Genomic DNA, 21,548 nt, shown 5'->3' with positions numbered 1-21,548 from the left:
CATCTAACATAGTGAATGCCAGTGAAAATGAGGTAGGATCAAAGGCTAAAATAGGGAAAGAACAAGTTAAAAATTACTTCGACAAATTAGATGTCTTCAAGTCACCAGGGCCTGATGAAATACATCCTAGAATACCCAAGATGACGACTGAGGAGGTATCTGAGCCATTAGCAATTATCTTTGAAAAGTCATGGAAGACAAAAGAGATTTCAGAAGACTGGAAAAGGGCAAATATAGTGCCCATCTATAAAAAGGGAAATAAGGACAACCTGGGAAACGACAGACCAGTCAGCTTAACTTCTGTACCTGGAAAGATAATGGAGCAAATAATTCAGCAACCAATTTGCAAACATCTAGAAGATAATAAGGTGAGAAGATACATGGATTTGTCAAGAACAAATCGTGTCACACCAACTTGATAACTTTGACATGGTAACAAGCCTTGCAGATGGGGGAAGCAGTAGATGTGGTATATCTTGCCTTTGGTGAAGCTTTTGATACTGTCTCGCAAGACCTTCTCATAAACCAACTAAGAAAATACATCCTAGATGGAGCTTCTATAAGGTGGGTGCAAAACTAGTTGGAAAACTGTTCCCAGAGAGCAGTTATCAGTAGTTCACAGTCATGTTGGAAGGGCATAATGAGTGGGGTCCCGCAGGGATCAGTTCTGGTCTGGTTCTATTTAATATCTTCATCAATGATTTAGATAATGGCATAGAGAATACACTTATAAAGTTAGCAGACAATACCAAGCTGGGAGGGGTTGCAAGTGCTTTAGAGGACAGGATTAAAATTCAAAATGATCTGAACAAACTGGAGAAATGGCCTGAAGTAAATAGGATGAAATGAAATACGGACAAATGCAAATTACTCCACTTAGGAAGGAACAATCGGTTGCACACATACAAAATGGAAAATGACTGCCTTGGAAGGAGTACTGCAGAAAGAGATATAGGGGTCATAGTGGACCACAAACTAAATATGAGTCAATAGTGTAACACTGTTGCCAAAAAAAAAAAAAAAGGGCATCATCATTCTGGGAAGTATTAGCAGGAGCATTGTAAGACAGACAAGATGTAATTCTTCCACTTTACTCTGCACTGATTGGGCCTCAACTGGAGTATTGTGTCCAGTTCTGGGCGCCAGATTTCAGGAAAGATGTGGACAAATTGGAGAAAGTCTAGGGAAGAGCAAGAAAAATGATTAATTTCAGAGTAACAGCCGTGTTAGTCTGTCTTCACAAAAAGAAAAGGAGTACTTGTGAAGCTCACGAAAGCTTATGCTCAAATAAATTGGTTAGTCTCTAAGGTGCCACTAGTACTTCTTTTCTTTTTAAAAATGATTAAAGGTCTAGAAAACATGACCTATGAGGGAAGATTGAAAAAAACTGGGTTTGTTTAGTCTGGAAAAAAGAAGACTGTGAGGGGACATGATAACAGTTTTCATGTACATAAAAGGAGAAGGGAGAAGAATTGTTCTTCTTAACTTCTGAGGATCAGACAAGAAGCAATGGGCTTAAATTGCGGCACTGGAGGTTTAGGTTGGACATTCGGAAAAACTTCCAAACTGTCAGGGTGGTTAAGTACTGGAATAAATTGCCTAGGGAGGTTGCTGAATCTCCATCACTGGAGATTTTAAAGAGCTGGTTACACAAACACCTGTCAGGAATGGTCTAGCTAATACTTAGTCCTGCCATGAGTGCAGGGGACTGGAGTAGATGACCTCTCGAGGTCCCTTCCAGTCCTATGATTCTATGATTTACAAATGAGAAAAGTGAAACAGAAAGGTGAAGTCTTAAAGCCACAAAGCAAGATAGTGGCAAAGCTAGTTTCAGCACTCAAGATTACAGAATTTGTCACAAGTCTACCTGGATAGAGTGCAAACTAGAGAAACATTTCTAGGGGGAAAATAATGGTTTCAGGCAACAAACCTTTAAAACTACCTTGAGCCTATCTAGCACATGTGCAATAAAGTTATAAGACTGTTATATTTTTGAAACAAGTTTAGATACAATACATTCTTGTTAAATATTATACAACTATATGCAGTTAAATTTAAAGGTTAGGTAATGAGAGGCAATGAACAAAATAATATGAGGTGATTACTTAATGTGTGGTTATATTCTGTGGAGTACTGTAAACACAGCATTGTGGGTTCCAGATTTATCTGCATCACATTTGCTCAAAAAATTGTAACTTAAAAGATCTTTTTCCCAATAACTGCCAGCCCTTCAAACTCATCTTGAAATCTGAAAGACAAGCTGTGTTCTTTGTCGCTCAAGCATCATCACTAGTAATAGAAATTCTGCAATGAGAATTTAGTTAATCCTCTGTATAATACAAGAGACAACAGAATACAGCTCACTTTCTCTGTTAGTTGGATTAGGATTCACAGCAACAATAGAAGCGTTAAAGTCAGAGTAAGCGGATATGAAACTGAGTACCAACCCAGAACAATTCTGTTGAGTAAGGAGGTGCTATTTTTACAGTCCCTTTCTCGATCGTAAGTGCACTTTCACAATACCAAAACTAAAAGCACACTCATCCACAAACCAACTCTTCATTAACAGGGCTACCCGCATTAGTGTTTAAAATCAGCTGTATTGTCATCAGATTTGGTTTGAAACAGTAAACTACCACCAGTAATTGAAATAGAAAAATAAACCAAGTGATTGTATTTCTCATCCCCCCACATTAAAAGAACAGTCATGAGACATGTGGGTATAGAAAATGATGGGGTCTAAATTAGCTGTTACCGCTCAAGAAAGAGATCTTGGAGTCATGTGGATACTTCTCTGAAAACATCCACTCAATGTGCAGCAGCAATCAAAAAAGCGAACAGAATGTTGGGAATCATTAAGAAAGGGACAGATAAGACGACAAAAAATATATTCCCTATATATAAATCCATGGTATACCCACATCTTGAATACTGCAGATGTGGTCGCCCCATCTCAAAAAAGATATATTGGAATTGGAAAAAGTGCAGAAAAGGGCAACAAAAATGATTAGGGTATGGAATGGCTTCTGTATGAGGAGAGATTAATAAGATTGGGACTTTTCGGCTTGGAAAAGAGAGGACTACGGGGGGATATGATTGAGGTCTATAAAATCATGACTGGTGCGGAGAAAGTAAATAAGGAAGTGTTATTCACTCCTTCTCATAACACAAAAACTAATTTCAAATGAAATTAATAGGCAGCAGGTTTAAAGCAAACAAAAGGAAGTATTTCTTCACAGAACACACAGTCAACCTGTGTAACTCTTTGCCAGAAGACATTGTGAAGGCCAAGACTATAACGGTTCAAAAAAGAACTAGATAAATTCATGAAAGATAGCCATTGATGGACCTATTAGGCAGGAAGGGCAGGGATGGTGTCCCTAGCCTCTGTTTGCCAGAATGAGCCACTTGATGATTACCTGTTCATTCCAACTGGAGCACCTGGCATTGGCCACTGTCTGAAGACAGGATACTGGGCTAGATGGACCTTCGGTCTTACCCAGTATGGCCATTCTTATGTACAGCATGACCCGCAATACAAACTAATTTTGAACACACAAACTATCTTCGGTTCCTTTAAAGCAGCTATCACCATGATTCCTAAAACTCAAAGATGTGAGTTTTATTGTTTTGCCCCCTCAAGCCAATGTTTGCTATGAGACAAGTATATAATATTAATGAAAAAATGCAGAAAGATGTTCATGAGTAGTGAAATACTATATTCACAAATCTGAATTTAGGTAGTTGGCAGAACTCAAACAATAATACATTATTCATGATCTGTATACAGCTATCTAGCATACATATTTTGCAGATTGAATACAATGGATCCAATTGTTTGAAGGCACTGCAGTGATCTCAGATGAGAGCAAATGTCACATATCATGAGAGATATAAAGCCAAGTTTTAATGAGATAAATTAAAATGAGATTAACAGCAAGATGCAATCCTAAAGAATTCTTATTATTTTTGTAAATGTGCATCATTATTTCAATGTTCAAGACAAAAAGAAAAAAATTCTACACAAAGGACAAATCCAAAATCTAGAATCTACCGAAGCAAGTAGTGTTGAATTTGAGATTTTAAACCTGAAACATCCTTCCATCATGTTTTGGATCATGCAGTTTTCAGTGATGTTAGAGTCTGAGGGCATGGCTACACTTGCAGATGTAGAGCACTTTGAGTTAAACCAGCCTTCGGAGAGCACAGTAGGGAAAGCACTGCAGTCTGTCCACACTGACAGCTTCAAGTGCACTGGCATGGCCACATTTGCAGCGGGATTGGGAGCAGTGCATTATGGGCAACTATCCCAGCATGCAAGTGACTGCAATGTGTTTTTCAAATGGGGGGAGGGGTGGAGTCTGATAGGGAGTGTGCTGTGAATATGTGGGGGGAGAGAGTGGGTTTCTGGGGGGCTGAGAGCATGTCACCATGCTGTCTTGTAAATTCAGACAGCAGCAGACCCCACCACCCTCTATCTCTCTCACACAGCATTCCACACTAATGGCTTGCTTTGTCTCGGAGCAGATAAGCAGCCGGCTATTGGAAATGGAGCTTTCAAAGGGCATATGCACATTCCTGCAGTGATTCAAAAACAATGACAAGAGTGGCCACTTGACTTAATGGGATTATGGGACGTTTCCAGAGGCTGATCAGAGTGCAGTAATGCAACACTTCGTTCACACTGGCGCCATGGTGCTCCAGCGGGGGCACAGCAAACGTTATTCCACTCGCCAAGGCGGAGTCCCAGCAGCGCTGTAGCCGCGGAGTCAGAACGCTCTACGGGCCTTGCCAGTGTGGACGGGTAGTGAGCTAGTGCACCTGGGGCTTCTTTATTGCGTTGTAACTCGCAAGTGTAGCCAAGCCCTAATTTCATATCAGTATCTATCTGAAACTACATGTTGGATACATTTTAGTTTTTAAAAAGGGAGGTTAATGGATGAGCAAAGACTTTGAAATCACTTCCTCCATTATCCACTTTATTGAGGCTTTCACCCTCACCAATCTACTCAAACAGTTATGCGTTTCTCTGGTGGGGCGGCTGCTCCACCCCTAAGAGAGATAGGGCTAGAGTAGGCCAGAGTGGTGCGCAATCAGGGCCAGTATTCCAGCCAGCCAATCAGGGCTAGGCTAGGCCCTTCATGGGGGAAGGTCTGTCTCCTGAGCAGGAGACAGGCACCTCAGACAGAGCAGTGCTGGGTAGGCTCGGGGGAGCATAGAATGGCTCCAGCCCAATACCTGCCACAATGCAGGCCCTGATAGAAAGGGCCTAGAAGATATGAAGGCCAGAAGGGAAGTGGCCCATGTTAGACAAGGGACAGTTAGACAAGGGGAGAGAAGGAGGACAGGGAGGCTGCCACTAGAGGGTCCCTGGGTCGGGACCCAGCGTAGTGGGCGGGCCTGGGTCCCCTGCTTCCTCCTTGTACAGCACCTGGCTGTGGAAGGGTGGCCTGCAACCGTCACTTGAACTGCAACTGCCCCTTGAACAGAGGGGCTAGACTCAAGGGGTTGTGGTTGGCCACTGCAGCAGGAGTGACTGGAAAGACTGCTGTTAACTCCCGCCCCTGCAAGGGGGCGAGTGTGGACTTGGGGGGCACTGCCGGAGGGCAGTGTCCTGAAGAGGACACTGGTAGCAATGCGGGTCGAGACGCCAATCGAGGGTGAGAGACGGACAGGACACCACAGGCAGAGGGCGATCTGCATGAACTGAGCTAATTCCCAGACTGAACAGCAGGAGGCGCTGTGGTGGTAAGTCTCAACCCCATCACAGTTTCCAATTCCCTTCAGTCTTCTAAAGGTATGTCTGCACTACCAAAAAAAGACCCAAGGCAGCAAGTCTTTGGGTATGTCCACTTTCCAAAGAACAGCCAGGACATTGAGTCTTAGTCCAGGTCAACTGACTTGGGCTCATGGGGCTCACACTACATGGTTACAAATAGCAGTGTAGACACTCCTGCTCAGGCTGGAGCCTGGATTCTGACACCCACCCCCTCGCCAAGTTTCAGAACCTAGGCGGGAACACCAACACTACCATTTTTAGCTCCATAGAGCACGCCTGAGGCCTTGCCTACATTACCAAGTTTTTTCACCAAAAACTGCTTTTTGTCTAAGAAACAGTATGTGCATAGTGCATACACATGGCAATGCGACTTTTGACAGGAAAAATGCCCGGTTTTGGTGACAAAAACAACATCCATCCCGGTGAGAGACTTGTGTCTTTTTCCTCTCCAGTTTCTCAACTAAGTGCCAGTACAGACACCACGCTTGATTTCATTGGTTTAATTGGCCTCTGGGAGGTGTCTCACAATACCCATCCTTACCGCTCCAGTCAGCAGTTGGAACTCCACTGTCCTGCAGCCAGGTAAACAAAGATCCGCCCCTCCCCCTTAGAAGCTCCAGGAATTTTTGAAATTTAATTTCCTGCTGGCTCAGCATGGAGAAGTCCCATCACATCTTCCCAGGTGGCCATGGTGGGTTATCGCACCAAACATTCTCCTGCTTGGACCACTGTGGAGCTGTTGGATCTGATCAGTATATTAAGGAGAGATGAGGCTGTGCAGTCCCAGATGCGCTTTAGCCGTAGGAATTGGGATACCTATGGGCACATTTCTCAAGCTTGTGTGAAAAGGGCTATGATCGGGACACGCTGAAGTGCAGAGCGAAGATAAAGGAGCTAAGGCAGGCATACCATAAGGCGAGGGAGGCGAACCATTACTCCAATGCTTCACCTAAGACCTGTCAGTTCTATAGGGAGCTGGACGCTATCCTCAGTGGCGACCCCCACCTCCACTGTCAAGAGCCTCATGGATACTTCGAGGGAATGGAGGCAGATGAAAGAGGACCTAACCCAGAGGACTAAGTTATTGATGAAGAGGTGGAATTCGATTAGGATGTACAGCTCCCAGCGGGGTTGCCCGGTCAGCCAGGCAACCAGGCACTGTTCTCCACTCCAGAGGCATCTAGCCTGCCTCAGCAGTCGCTATCACGGGAGAAAGAAGCAGGCGATGAGTCTGGTAAGTGGCTGTGGCTTGTGTAGTGCGGAGGTGGGTTCAGGGTATAGAAATGTGGGAGGCTGGCTGTGTTTCCTTGAGGTGGACATTTCCCAGTGTAGCTAATCTGTACAGCAGAACAGGATGTTGATGCTCGCAGAGATCTCACAGGAATCCTCCAGCAAGATCTCCAGGAAAGTTTCCTGGGGGTACTCGGTAATCCTCTGCCAAAAGTTCTGTGGCAGAGCAGCTCTGTTCCGTCCCCCATTGTAGGAAACATTCCCACACCATTTGGCAATCACTTGTGCAGGGACCAAAGCGTCACATTGGTGAACAGCATATGGAGCAGGGCGGAAGCCACAAGCATGGAGTAGATGTACCCTCCTTTCCCTGCTTACCTGTAGCAGTTAGATGTCTGCTAGAATGATCCCCACCAGTGGAAAAATGTGGAAGAATTTTCCATAGAAAGCTGCACCATGACCCTTGCAGAGAGTGTGTGCACTTTTCCCCATGTGGAGCAGGCCCTCCCACCCCACCTCCAACACTCACCATGCTTTGGCTGTTCGCAGAGATATGTGCCTGGCTAGGGTCAGTAAGAAGGTGATGGCAATATTGCAAAAGGTGTATTAACTGAAATGTTACAATGCTGTGCGTGAACTTAACAATCCCGCTTCTGTGCATTGTCCCCTGTGCTTCACCAGAAGTGGCCTTGAGGAACACCCCACACACCCCTGCCAAGCATCTCCACCAGATAAGAAAGCACCCAAGAAACAGCAAAGACGACCTGTTCTGGGAGGTACTGCAGTGTTCCAATGCAGAAAAAAAAAGGGAACGTAAGGACTGCTGGGAAGCCAAACAGCAGGACAGAAAAGAGAATGAAGCATTTGTTAAGGATGCAACTGAGAGGATGATTAAAGTAATGGAGGAGCAAATGCAGATGCTACAGTCCTTAATAGTGCTGCAGACTGAGCAGATCCATGCTCACCCTCCTCTGCAGCACATTCAGAACACTTTTCTTTCCCTTCCCCCACAAACTCCACTTGCACATTCCTTTCCACTTTCCAGGAGTTCTTGGTTTCCCCTTCACTCCACCCCCTAGGAAAGCTTTCACAATGATAGCTGGATCTACATACAGTTGTGAAAGTCTGTCCTTCCCTGGTTCCTCCTTCCCATCAGGCATCTGTGTCTTTGTGTGTGCTGTTTCTTGTTCAATAAAATCAAAGTTATTTAATGGTGAATCACCTTTATTTTTTTCCCTACAAATTGAGATTGCAGGTACCACCAATACATGCACAGGCATTGTTATCATTGTCTTATGGAAATACAAGGCCCAAAATGACACCATTGCATCCTAGGAAAACTTGCACCTCTGACAGAGATATACATTACTGGTGCTCATTGTCAAAGTGCTGCCTCAAAGCCTCCCTGATTCAAACTGGCCCCCTCTGACAGCCCAGTATCTGGCTGCTCAAAAATAGCAGCTAAGCGGTCTGCCTCAGCACTCCACCTGAGCAAATCTTTCACCCTTAGCTTCACAGAGATTATGCAACGTACAGCATGCGGCTATGACCATGGGAATATTATCCTCATTGAGGTCTAGCCTGCCATATAGGCATCGCCAGCGTGCCTTTAATCTGCCAAACGCACATTCAACTGTCATCTGGCACATACTCAGCCTGTTGTTGAACCTCTCCTTACTGCTGTCCAGGTGTTCCATATAAGGTTTCATGAACCACAGCCATAAAGGGTATGCCAGGTCTTCTGGGATCACTCTGGGCATTTCAACATCCCCCACTATAATCTTTTGATCTCGAAACGAAGTCCCCAATTGTAGCTTTCTGTACAGGCTGGTGTTCCTGAAGATGCGTGGCTCATGCATCTTCCCGGACCACCCTGCGTTGTCGTCAGTGAAAACCTACGGTGATCCACAAGCGCTTGCAACACCATGGAGAAGTACCCTGTCCTATTGATGTATTCCGTCACAAGGTGGTCTGGTTCCAAAATTGGAACGTGTGCACCATCTATCACCCCTCCACAGTTAGGGAACCCCATTTCTGCAAAGCCGTCTACTATTTCATGCACATTTCCCAGAGTCATGGTCCTTCGTAGCAGGATGCAATTAATTGCCCTGAACACTTGCATTAATGCAGCCCCAATGGTTGACTTCCTGACTCCAAATTGATTCGCGACTGACTGGTAGCAGTCTGGAGTCACCAGCTTCCATACAGCGATTGCCACATGTTTCTTTACTGAGAGGGCAGCTCTCATTCTGGTGTCCTTGTGCCACAGGTCTGTGGCGAGCTCCACACACAGTTCCAGGAAGTGGCTTCCACATCCAAAAATTCTGTTGCCACTGCTCTTCATCCCACACCTGCATCGCAATACGATCCCACCATTCAGTTAGGTGAGCAGCTTGTTAGGTGCGCCCAAAAGTGATGATCTACCCTATGCAGCTGCTCTGTGAATGCCAAAAGTAATCTATGTCGGGTGCCTGAAAGTGTTCTTCAGTTAGGAACTTGACAATTAACTGAACTGCCATTCACAATTTCTTCATGACAGTTAACAGAGCATTGGAGAGCAGTGCGAGATCCATCTCTTCCCACAAAGATGCTGGGGTTCACAGCAGAGAATGACTGTTGCAAAAATGCCGCAAAAGAAAGCTGGAAGCCCATGGACTGCTGGGACACAAAGCAATGCATCACAGGACATTAAGCCAGGGCCCAAGATGCACTGTAATCTGCTCTGCCTTCCCACATCACCTAGCAACAGAAGGTGTTGATGTGGACTGTGGGATAGGTACCCACAGTGCAATGCTCACACTGTTAAGGATGGTGCCCCCACTGTGGACATGCTCTGCCAACAGAGGGAGTAAATGTGAATATGAGATTCTGATTTTTATTATGTCAAGTTTTGGGTGTCACCATCACTTTTGTTGACAAAAATTGGTCGTGTAGACATAGCCTGAGTCAGGTCACCTGGGCTCTGAAACTCACTGCTGCAGGTTCTGTTTTGCGGTTTAGACTTACCCTCAGCGGTCAGGTCAACTGACTGAAGCTTGCGCTACAGGGCTAGAAATAGCAACATAGACATTCACACTCAGGCTGAAGCCCAGGCTCTGAAATCTAATGAGGGGTGTGGGTCTCAGAGCCTGGGATCCAGCCCAAGCAGAAATGTCTATATTGCTATATTTAGCCCCGTGGCCCAAGTCCCATGAGCCTGAGTCAGTTGACCTGGGCTCTGAGACTCGCTGCTGTGAGTTTTTTGTTTTTAAACAGTGTAGATGTACCCTTAATATTCTTTTCTCTCATTTTTCTTTATTCTCACTGAGTTTTTTGATGATGAAACACTGTTTATCACATGCTTTTCCCGTCTAAACTTTTATCTGGATTCGTGCCCTACCATTCTAAACGTTCCTTGTAGATTCCATGTGTCGGGTTATACCTTGACTTAAAATTTATACAAGTCATCTCTCTCTCTTCAATTAAGCTTTTGTTATCTTCTGCCTTGATTTCTAGCTTATCTTCCTGGCTCTTTCTATAAATAACTAGCTTGTTGACAATTCTGCTGCCCACCTACTCAAACAATGTTTCTGCCATGACTCCCCACACTATCCAATCACCTGCCTACCAACCCCACACCGCACACTAAGTTTAAGATGCTTGTTCTAACCTTCTTAGCCCTCCATCTAACTGGCCTGTTTCAGTTGGCCTGGTAGTTTGATGACACTGGCCTATCTCCAGTCTCTAATAATTGTATATATTCCCTCTCTATAGCTTCTATAGATAAGGCCTTGGAAAAGCTTCCTGCACTACTGTTCCTTTACTTACAGTTAGTTGGTAAAGCATGCCTATTCAGTGGAACAAGCAACCCTAACTGTTTTACACACTTTGTTTATAAACTTGTAGATTGATTGGTCTATCTTCAGTCAGCAAACTCCACTGGATTTTAAAGCCCTTATGGGAGAAGGGGCCATGACAATATTCTGCACCAACTCAACAAAAGCCTCATTCTGATGAGTATGTGTGTCTCTTCATTATACACCTTTCAGATGTTACAATATTTCATTTTAGCCTTCATTTGCTGTTGTAGCCTCTGGAGAAAGCACTTACCTCCAGGATCAACTACCTTAGCTCATCTAACCTCACTTTAATTTGTCTGAAAGCTACTTGGGGCAGACCCTTTCCCCTATATTTACTCTGATGAAACAGCACATATTTTAATAGCACTATATAAATGATCTAAATAAAGACCCTTTAAAAAGGGATTGAGACTGTATAGATGTAATATTCCACTGACTCAAACCCTAGAAAGCAAGGAAAGGTCCAGTTATGGGACACCTCTAATGCCCACAGAGGGCATATTTCCACTGAGGGCAACAGAGTCCACCGCCACACGGATGATACCTCCAACTGATAAGGAGACATAACATTTATTTCCAGCATAGTATAATGCAAAATTTTAATTAGAATGCTCCCAAACACCTTGGGTGGAGAGAAAAGGAATCTGTCAAGTGCCATCTCTGCTCCACTGGGCCAGCTATGGCTGTCTAGATTGGAGAACCCTCTGTCGAAGATGCAGCACTTCAACTGAAGCTGAAGAACTCACAACACTGGAAATCAAAGCAGCTCTCAACTGGCAACCCTGGCTGGTATCACCCACAGACTCAGTCAGGGTTTACAGCATAGACAACCTTCTTATAGTTTCTTAACCTTAGAGCATAGTGGGGAGAGGATGGAGGGGAACTTCATGGAGAGCAGCCTGTAGCTTCAAAGCCATTGGAAAGACGAGCTAAGAGGCGGCCATCTTTACTGGGCAGCCTCAATTTCACATGACCATCAAAGCTCTCAAGTCTACTGCGTTTTAGCTGAATCAGAGTTCCAGTTTATGTGAGTGACAAATTCCCTAACAAAATACATTTTAGCACAGTGGAAGGTGCACTGAACTGGGAGGCAGGACACCAGGAGTTCACATTTCACGTCTTTTGATTGCTCTTATTTATATTTCTTTATATTTCTGTACATTTCACAGACCTATTATTGAGCAACCCCTATATTAAGAGACAGTCAAGTATCACTCACTCCGTTTTACAAATAAATTATCTGCAACATTGCAAAAGAAATGAAAATAGAACCAATGTACTTCTATGATTAACTTTCAGTCTCAGCCACTCACAGAAAGAATCTGTCAACTCTGTAAGTGATTGTAATCAGTAAACCACTGTTCCAGAGCTAGGAACAAAGCCATGGTTCCTGACATTCAGCACGTCTTGCAAATGGTTGTGAAATCCATTCAAAAATCCCCTTTGGTCCACAGAGAACAGCTGAACAGAGAACAGCTGCCTATGCTACTACTACCACCATCTTCCGTAGCTCAAATGGTAGCGATATGGACTCAAGATCTGAATGTCTTGGGTTGAAACTCTACTGATGATCCATGTAGTGGTCCTTATAAGTGAACGTGATAAAATTCCTATTTTTCCAGTTCATTTTCTATTTTTTTAAATGTTTCATCTAATTTACAGAGTGAAGAACGATCTTAAAACAGGTTTTATATAAAAAATTATTATAATCTGAATTATGATGTGACACACAACAAAACATAGGAGTTCACATTTCAGCCATTGGTCATACCTTTCAATTGCTTGTGTCAAAGACTGGTAGGTTTAAGGTTTGAAAAGCGTGATGGCCTTAGTGAAATGGCAGCCATATTTCCTAATGGTTGTCTATGGCTTCAAAGCCCAGTTGGAAACATTAGAAAATGGATGCTATTTTTATTAGGGTATCCCTCCCAATAGTAAAGTAGCGATCATCTTTACCTAGGACATAAACGCCTTTAATCCCACTTGGTAGCTGGAGTCCCACTGTAAATTATGGGAAATAGCTATTTTGAGTAAGAGAAAATTGTGAATATAACTGTAAAGCAAAACAAAGCTTAATAACTTTGCTGAATTACAATCTAACTTCTTCAAAATGAGCATTTGAAGGTATCTGGCAATATGTTTTATCTACATAGGAAGTCTGAAGAACAACAAACCAGCCATTAGTTAGTAAAAGAATTCTAAATAAAAGTTGCATGTTTTAAATCATGGGATTTATGCAATATACTTTCAGATTGTGTGGTGGGTGCATCTACAATTGTACACACAAAATGTATTACTAGATTAGCTTTCATTCACTAGTATATAACAAAACACATTCTCCATTATCAAAATGCACAAAATCTACCTTGGATCAGTGGAAGCCCAACTTCATGATATTCATATCTCTAAAATTCTCCTCATGTAAAAAAATTTTCACTTCAATCATTTATGCACAGGTTATAAACCTTAACAAACAAATGTGGTTATAATTAAAATGTTGCAACTTGAACAATAACAGTGCAACAGAAAAAAAAAGAAAAAAATATTAAAGTCACTTCTAGAGTACAGAGCTCAACTTATTTTAGGCTACAGACTAACATGCACTCACTGAGTAATGCCTCTGGGCAACATGATAAGCAACTTAGAACAAGAAGTTGTTTAACAGTGAACACCTTTAGAATATTTTATAGTTAATTTCTTTTAAGGAAGAACAAACCTGAGCCACTTTAACAGAATTTTGAGTAGAGCCACCAGCATGATATTCTACGTTGAACCTTTTCACAAGTTCTTCAAACCTGTAAGAAACCACCGGGGTAGGGGGGTGGGGGAGAAAAGGAGAGAGACAGAAAGGCAGTCAGATTCTGTAATTTTTCACAGTGAAAAACTATATAAGCATCTAAATTAGAAATGTATGAGATCAAGTTATTTGTAAACAGGAAATTCAGACATATTAGCTCTTTTACAAGGTGCTAGCTGAGAAAACTCAGACTAAAATAGCATGCATGCACAGTATGCGCACTAAGCAACTGGCTCAATGACAAAGCAAGTGATATCAACTTGATTTCACTCCCTTACAGTTGTATTGTAAGTCTAGAACATTTAAAGAATGTCTTAGGAATACAGCATCTGGAGCTTGTGCACGATGATAGTTAACTTTCAAGCTTCTAAAGTATATGCTCGCATGTAAAAGAAAAAAAATGAAAGGAAACCAATGAGGAGGTGCTGATTCACACTTCCTCTAGCTAAATACGTAACATAAAAGTTCAATAATAAAATAATAAATAATAATAAGAAGATACTTTATCTGCTTTAAAACTTTAGTCAAATAGTGTGCACTCAAAATTTAAACAATATTTTAAAGCATGAATTTTTAACTTGTGTTTGTCAGGTATTGGAACTTTATAAATAGATCTACTGCTAGTTTGAGAAAATCCGGATATAAAAAATAAGAATTGTAAAATGTGTGTAAATTGTGGCAGACCAGTTCTCTTTCAGTTTTCTAGTCCTCTAAGTTGGATCATTGTGTAAAAAATAAATTAATTAATATAAAAGCTCCGCTGTCCAAATGTTTTGAAAGAACACTTGGTTTCACTAGCAAAACCTATTTTTCACAATATAAAAATATGTATAAAGACAGCTTGATTACTTTAAAAGGAAAAGTCACGGTTTTTAACATAACGTACATAACAATTATAAGTTAATAATGTCTGGTTCCACTAGTTAGATCTGGTGCATAGCTACCACTGAAACAATGAAAGGGACTTTGTTAAAAAATGCAGTGCAAGTTGAATTGTTTAAGTTCCAGAAAGATCGATAAATGGTCAGTACAAAAGTAATGTAAAATTCTAATTAGGTTTGGACTACCATCAAGAAAAATCCTAATATTCAAGAGAAATATAGTGAAACCTGTCTTAAGGGACCAACTAAAATAGTTTAACAGAAGTGGTCTTCTAATGAAGATGGAGCAGAATAGTATTCTATCAATTTGTGGATTCTTTGTGATAATCTCTGAAAATAGGAGGTTGACTAATAAGTGCATTCTCTTGCACAGGGGTTCTCAAACTGGGGGACGTGACCTCTCAGGGGTCATGAGGTTATTACCTAGGGGCCACGGGCGGTCAGCCTTCACCCTCAAACGCGGCTTCTCCTCCAGCATTTATAATAGCGTTACATATACAAAAATGTGTTTTTAATTTATAAGGGGGTCGCACTCAGAGGCTTGCCATGTGAAAAGGGTCACCAATACAAAAGTGAGAACCACTACTCTTGCACACTGTATGAAAATTTATTTCATTTCAACTTATGCATGTTACTTTTCATGTGTCGCAGTCCTGATAGTTTTTTCATTATTGTCTCCTTGTTCATACATCAACAGAAAACACTTTCCCCTTGTTTTAATACACATAATTTTTAAATAAGTTAGGCACCCATCCAACCTTACAATAAATACTAGTAGCAGAAAGCCTGTGCTGTCACAAGAATGTAATTCATTAAGTGAAGTGTGTAAAAAAAGCTGAAAATGGCTGAGAATTTAAAAATAGGATGGCAACACACTGTGAATCCAAGGGATGATTGAACAGATGATATTATATTCAAAAAGAACTCTCAACCATGCTTGTAGCTGTTTCCATTTTTCACGCTGACTCAACTGACATTCTAGGCTACAAAGTGATTTGGGGGATTATTATGTGTGCTGGTTGTGTTGATTTGTGTAGTCTCTTTCACACAACCATTTCACTGGTTGTAGGCAAAATAGCTGCAGACTAAGGGTGGTGACTGGATGAGTTACCTCTGATATCACAATGGTCTAGGACAATGGTACCAAAACTTTACTTGTCATGCCCTCCCCCTTACTACTAGTGGAATCCTTCCGCACTCCCCCTCTACCATTACTGCACAGTTGGCTCAGCAAAGGAGTTTGTGCTGAAGCTGGAGCAAGAGACAGAGCTGGCCAGAGAGGGGGGTGTGTGCTGAGAGGCAATGAGGGCAGAGCTTAACTGGGGATGGAGAAGGGGGTGGAGTGGAGTTGTGGCTGGGGCCAGAGCTGGGCACAGAGCAGGGGCAGAGCAGAGCTGCAGCTGGGTGGTGCTTCCTTCCCGCCCCCTGTGGGGGCTGCCCCAGGCCCTGCCACACACACCCCATTCCTCCACTCCCCCCTTGGGGGGCATGCCCCACAGTTTGGGGACTATTGATCTAGGCATGGCATAAATACATGCCTACTGTAGCTTGTGGCAGAGCTCTGACCTTGTCCCCATGGGTCCCACACTTCCAGGTAGTTTATGCTAGCTTCAGAGGCTCACTGCAACCCTCCACATAGCCTTTCTCTCTCTAGGGTCAGGGATACAGTCTACTGAGCCCTTTTCATCATAAGTCAGCAAGGAGGTCGGTGAGGGAACTCCCACAGTCTCTGTTGCTCCTATGGCCTCATACCAGGACAGTTTAGCCTCCTGGTCCTGACAGGGGCCTGTTCTCCCCCCGCAGGAGGTGTTTCTGTAGAGGTGGGTTGGGGGGAACCTGGGCCCACCCTCTACTCTGGGTTCCGGCCCAGGGACCCTAATGGTAGGAGCTGTTGGCAGCCAACCTTTCACTGCCAGAGTTGCTACATTTCCCTGGGCCACTTCCCCACAGCTCTCCTGCTTCTCCCCTCTTCACCCTTACCTTAGGGCTCCCTTACCAATGACTTGAGGGTGTCTTCATTAACCAGCCCTTCAGCCGCACTTCCTCTCCTCTGGCTCTCCCCTGCCTGACTAGAGTGAGCCCTTTTATAGTATCAGAGGGGCCTTAAGAGTCAGGTGGTCACATTAGCTTAATGGCCTCACCTGACTATTTGCAAGTTAATTGGAGTCAGGTGTTCTCATTAGCCTGGAGCAGCCTTTGCTCTGGTCAGTCAGGGAACAGAAAACTGTTAATCTAGTGGCCAGTATATCTGCCTTCTGCTACTCTGCTGTATCCAACTGGCCTGGATCTATCACAAGCTATACACTGCATGAGGGTAATTTGTAAAGTCAAAATGGCTGAAAACTTAAAAATTTGATCGTAACAGACCACGAAACCCAGTGATGAGTCAACCTGGACATACTCTGAACATAGAGAGCTCTCAACCATGCTTGTGGCTGTTTCCATCACTTCACCCTGACTCAATGGAGATTTTAGACTTCAGAGTGACTCACAAAATCTTATTATATAAATATAGATTACCTATAATACAACAATGAAAAAGGAATAAACGTCAGCCAGAAAAGTGACTATTAAAAAAAGGCATCTTCTTTCAACATATTTGCTAATGCCAAAACACAAATGCCAACGACCATGATCCAGATACAGTATATCTATCAGAAAGAGTTACATTCCATTCTGTCTTGTGCTCTATAACCATAAAGAAAAGGAGTACTTGTGGCACCTTAGAGACTAACCAATTTATTTGAGCATAAGCTTTTGTGAGCTACAGCTCACTTCATCGGATGCATACCAGCAAAGTATTCTTCATTTAGCTCTCCACCCACACTGCTCTCAGCAAGCTGCAGGACTCTTATCCCCATAAGGATATCTCAGGGAAGGAAGAGGAATATCATAACTTACTTTTAGTAGTAAGTTATTCCTCAATTAGTCCCACTGAAATCAACTGGACTTCTCAAGGCGTTAAATACTCCTTCTCACCCTGTACTCTATCTGTTTTCAGGTGTTGATGGGGTAATTGGGGTCTGTCAGCTAGAACTAGATGCCCCATGAGAAGACTGCTGAAGTGTCATGGCTGACCAAAGTGAGGCTGGATGTGGCACTGAGTGATGAAGTCTGGAGTCGAACTAAGTTCTTGGGATGCTGAGTGGAACGAGGTTGGTGCTGCTTCTGTAGTCCTTACTCTGGTAAAACTCACTTACAGGAAGTTCTTCCCAGGTCAACTAACACGGCTGCTACTCTGAAACCTGTCATTTATGATTGGCTACAAGCATTATCTCTAGTTTGAGAGCTGAAGTACAGTTGACCTGTACTTCAAATACATCATTCTGAATGGTCAGCTTAGCAATCTGCTGTACAAGTAAATAATCAAATATGGAATCCCACAATGTCATTTTATTACAGCCATACTAATATGAAAGTTACGCTTCCAGATGTTCATTATATTTATTTTCTTGGGTTGACAATCTCCTATAATAGATGGAAAACCTTGTTGCACAGCAGTTTTATCATACAATATCCAGAATAGAAACTTCCTATCCTATGACAGAGACCCATGTCACCTTAAATAAATAAATCATCATCAATAGGGTCTCTTGATTATTAGTATCTGTGCTGCTAAGAGGCTGCTGCTTCTGTTATGAAATCCATTCACAGACTACTTTTATAAGCTGTTGTACCTTAATGATTCTACAATAGTTTCCTCTAAGTCACGTTTGCAAATTACTTTGAAAATGGAGGCATCAGCAATGACTATTAAGGTTGAGCTGAGATGTACATGGACATTAGATCTAAAATCCGAGGCTTACTTTTAAAATTTGGCACATTGACTTTTCATAGAAGAATTTTGTTTTCTAGTTTTGTTTTAATTTTATATTTGCACATACACACACACACAGAAAATTTAGCAATGTGGGCACAGGAAATATCTAAAAATGCTCACCTCTGCACCTTTGGTCCTGTTTTCCTTGCATTTTCTTTGAGTAACTTATCTCTTCAGTCTCTCACAAATAGGTTAAGTAGTGGAATTTAAAATATTAAAGGTTTTTAATTTCTTGCTATCATTTACCTTGTTTGAGGCTGGAGGACTACAACAAGAGAAAGGCAAAGGAGAGAAGTAGCACAGTTTAGTTCAACATTTTTGCCATTGTACTGAGAACTGAAAGAGTTGTATGGAGGATGGATTAGTGAAAGACTGAGAAGAGTTTCTATCTGACAAAGTGTATCTGCTATCACACATTTCAGTTTTCTGGAGAAGAGCCTGAAGAGAACTATTATAAGGAAAATGCTGGAAATGGAAAGTTATCCATTAATATTAAAGTAGTCAAAACTGTAGCTCCCACCACCCTTCATTCGAGAAGAGTACTGCCTATTCTATAATACTTACAACCAGTTATATAGTACATACCATTAAGTACTGGTGGAATTCAATCATTATCATCAAATAGTAGATCATGTACCGGAGTTAAGTTTCAACACTAAGTTGAATACAATTTAAGCTTCTATTAAAGTCCACTAATTGGGTCCAAGTTTACATCTCACTTTACAATATTACATATTTACACTCAAAAGCCTCAACTTGTTAAGCTCAAATTTAGCGACCGATATATAGGTTTTTTTGGTTTCACGTATTCTGTTTCAGTTTTGAAGCCTCTGTTAAAATACTTATCAAAACAATATTTTTCAGGATGGCAGGGGGCAGGGAAAACACTACCTAAACCATATTATCCATCCTGTCACATACACACATACTTCTCTATAGCATATGACAGGGGACATAATTGTCCAATAATTACTCATGTACTTCAATACTCTGTTAAAGGTCAGAGTTATGATCTTTTTCTTTCCACAATGATTCTCCATTTCAAATGTTTGAATAATGAGATACCCATCCTAGCAAACTAACGACAGGCAGGCAATTAGAAAGTATCACAAACTAAATTACTACATATGCTTTTCACAGCCATCCACACTAGTAATTATCTACCAATTGTATACCAAGCAATTGCAACCTCTACTGATATCAAGTTGCTGAGGGAAAAAAGCAACAACAATATGTCTCATAACAACCACTTCACAAATAAAGAAATGCAACAACAACATGAACTAACAATGTTTCAGCAAGATTTATAAAATTAAATTTGTAAAATTAAATCTTACATTTTCTATCAGTTTAAACGCTTGGTACCCAATCCATATGGTTAATATTTATTTGTGTATCTATGAGCATAGCAATTAAAATATTAACTTCTTTACCAGAAAATACCTGCTACAACAACTGCCTTGGTGACTGAGAGGTAACTCAAGACTACTTGTATTAATATATACTAGATGCCCTACTGTCTCTCTTTATTTAGAGCTGTGACTTCTAGTGCATTTAATCACTTTATTCTGTGGTCTGTGTAATGAAGGTTTGGCTACAACGAGGATGGCTTCTAAACTAAAATAAATATGCAGTAACTGGCATCAGATAAAATATTGTCTTTAATATTTCAATCTCAAGGTGACAGCCAGCGGAGAGTAAAAAAATTACTTTCAATTATTTCATTGAATTAGGCATGCAGACAGTGAGACTCTGACTGCTGCCCTTCACTATTTCAATCAGAAGTATTAAAAAAAAACACCTCATTTCCTCATGTTTTATATAACAAGGTCTTCAGGAGCCTTGGGTGAATATGTCAATTCAAAGAAAATGCAAGGAAATCCCTTTTGCTGACTGTCTTCAATATCATGATGTAAGGCTGATATCAATTAAATGTGTTAATTTATCCACAAGAGTCCATTAACCAATTACTGACCTGAAACTTAAGAATGACAACTGGATTTCATTTTTAAATTGAATTTTCATTTTTAAAAATTAACATTTGGACAGACAAAAAAAATCAGTACATGATCAAGGGAGCATGGGGAAACTTGCTGTGCCATTGTCCGCACTATATCTGGCCTACGAATAGGAAATTCCATGCCAGCACCTTTCAAGAGCGTTAAATTTGCTTTTCTATATATTTTTGTTTTAGGGGGGGAAAAAATCAACTGGAGCAACGATCTTTCAGGCCAGTGGATACCAAAGGCACCTTGTGTGTGTGCGCTGAGTAAACTGTTATCATGTCTGGGACAAATTCAAGAAAATTCGAACTTTATAAGCTAGACTAACATTGCTGTTTCTGGTTCTGCAACTGATGATCCTTCTGAATATTTCTGAAGTCTCTGGCATATCTGAGAACTCTGGTTCTTTTGTCGATCTTTGAACATACCATCACCTTCAACAATGCAATAAATCTCACCATCAGCACCATCCAGAAGGCCATGAGTTTGGTACCATAAATTTGATCATCATATTTTAGAGAAAACATGTTTGCAACAGTAGCAAAACATGTTTCTAGCTGTGGTACTGCTGATTAACAATAGCACTGACCAAAAAGAATGCAAGTATGTTACTGTTTTCATACACAACATTGGCAATGACAGCACGTCTGTCACTTGCTTTGTAGAACTGAACTGCTAATAAAAGCTGATGATGAAGGGTATATCTGAACAAGAGATTCACTTTTTAGGTGACTTGGAAAGCAGAAAAAGCAACTTAATAAGAGTACTGCAATTATTCAGATTTAATTTTTATATTGCAGTAGCTAGCACCTGGAAGCCACCCAGATCACAGCCCCATTGTGCAAGGTACCATTTTTAAAAACATTTGGGAAATGCCAGTCCTTGCCACAAAGATCTTACAGTCTAAAAATCGACTTGTGACAAAACCAAAAAGCAAAAGTCAGCCAAAGTTGGTATCCATTTATTGTCGTCTCATATCTTCTGTCTATCCTCACAGTGAAGTGTAAGACTGAATGGAAAGGGGTGTTCTTGTTGAGTTTAAAGTGCATTAACTTTCCGGAATGGAGTGTCTAAAAGAATACAAACAAGACAAAAGGTCCTAAGTGACTTTGGAACCTAAATCCCATTTTCAAAAGTGACTTAGAATCTTAGATCCCATTAACTTCCGAAGTCTCTTTTGAAAATGGAACTTGGAAGTT

At 41.6% G+C, this 21,548-nt stretch overlaps 1 protein-coding gene across 8 annotated transcripts in view; it reads right to left on the bottom strand.

Annotated features, from left to right (window-relative positions):
- Window positions 1-21,548, bottom strand: part of ADK (adenosine kinase) — a 542,347-nt gene that overhangs the window by 355,387 nt on the left and 165,412 nt on the right. For all 8 annotated transcript variants that reach the window (XM_073353161.1, XM_073353162.1, XM_073353156.1 and 5 more), the window contains one exon: window positions 13,565-13,643. In XM_073353161.1, coding sequence (XP_073209262.1) covers window positions 13,565-13,643 — 79 coding nt within the window. Of the gene's footprint in view, window positions 1-13,564; window positions 13,644-21,548 lie in introns of those variants that run through there.

This window comes from Lepidochelys kempii, chromosome 7 (assembly GCF_965140265.1).
Source record: "Lepidochelys kempii isolate rLepKem1 chromosome 7, rLepKem1.hap2, whole genome shotgun sequence".
Classification (NCBI taxonomy): Eukaryota; Metazoa; Chordata; order Testudines; family Cheloniidae; genus Lepidochelys; species Lepidochelys kempii.
The sequence above is the reverse complement of the archived record's forward strand: the minus strand, read 5'-3'. Positions and strand labels throughout refer to the sequence as shown.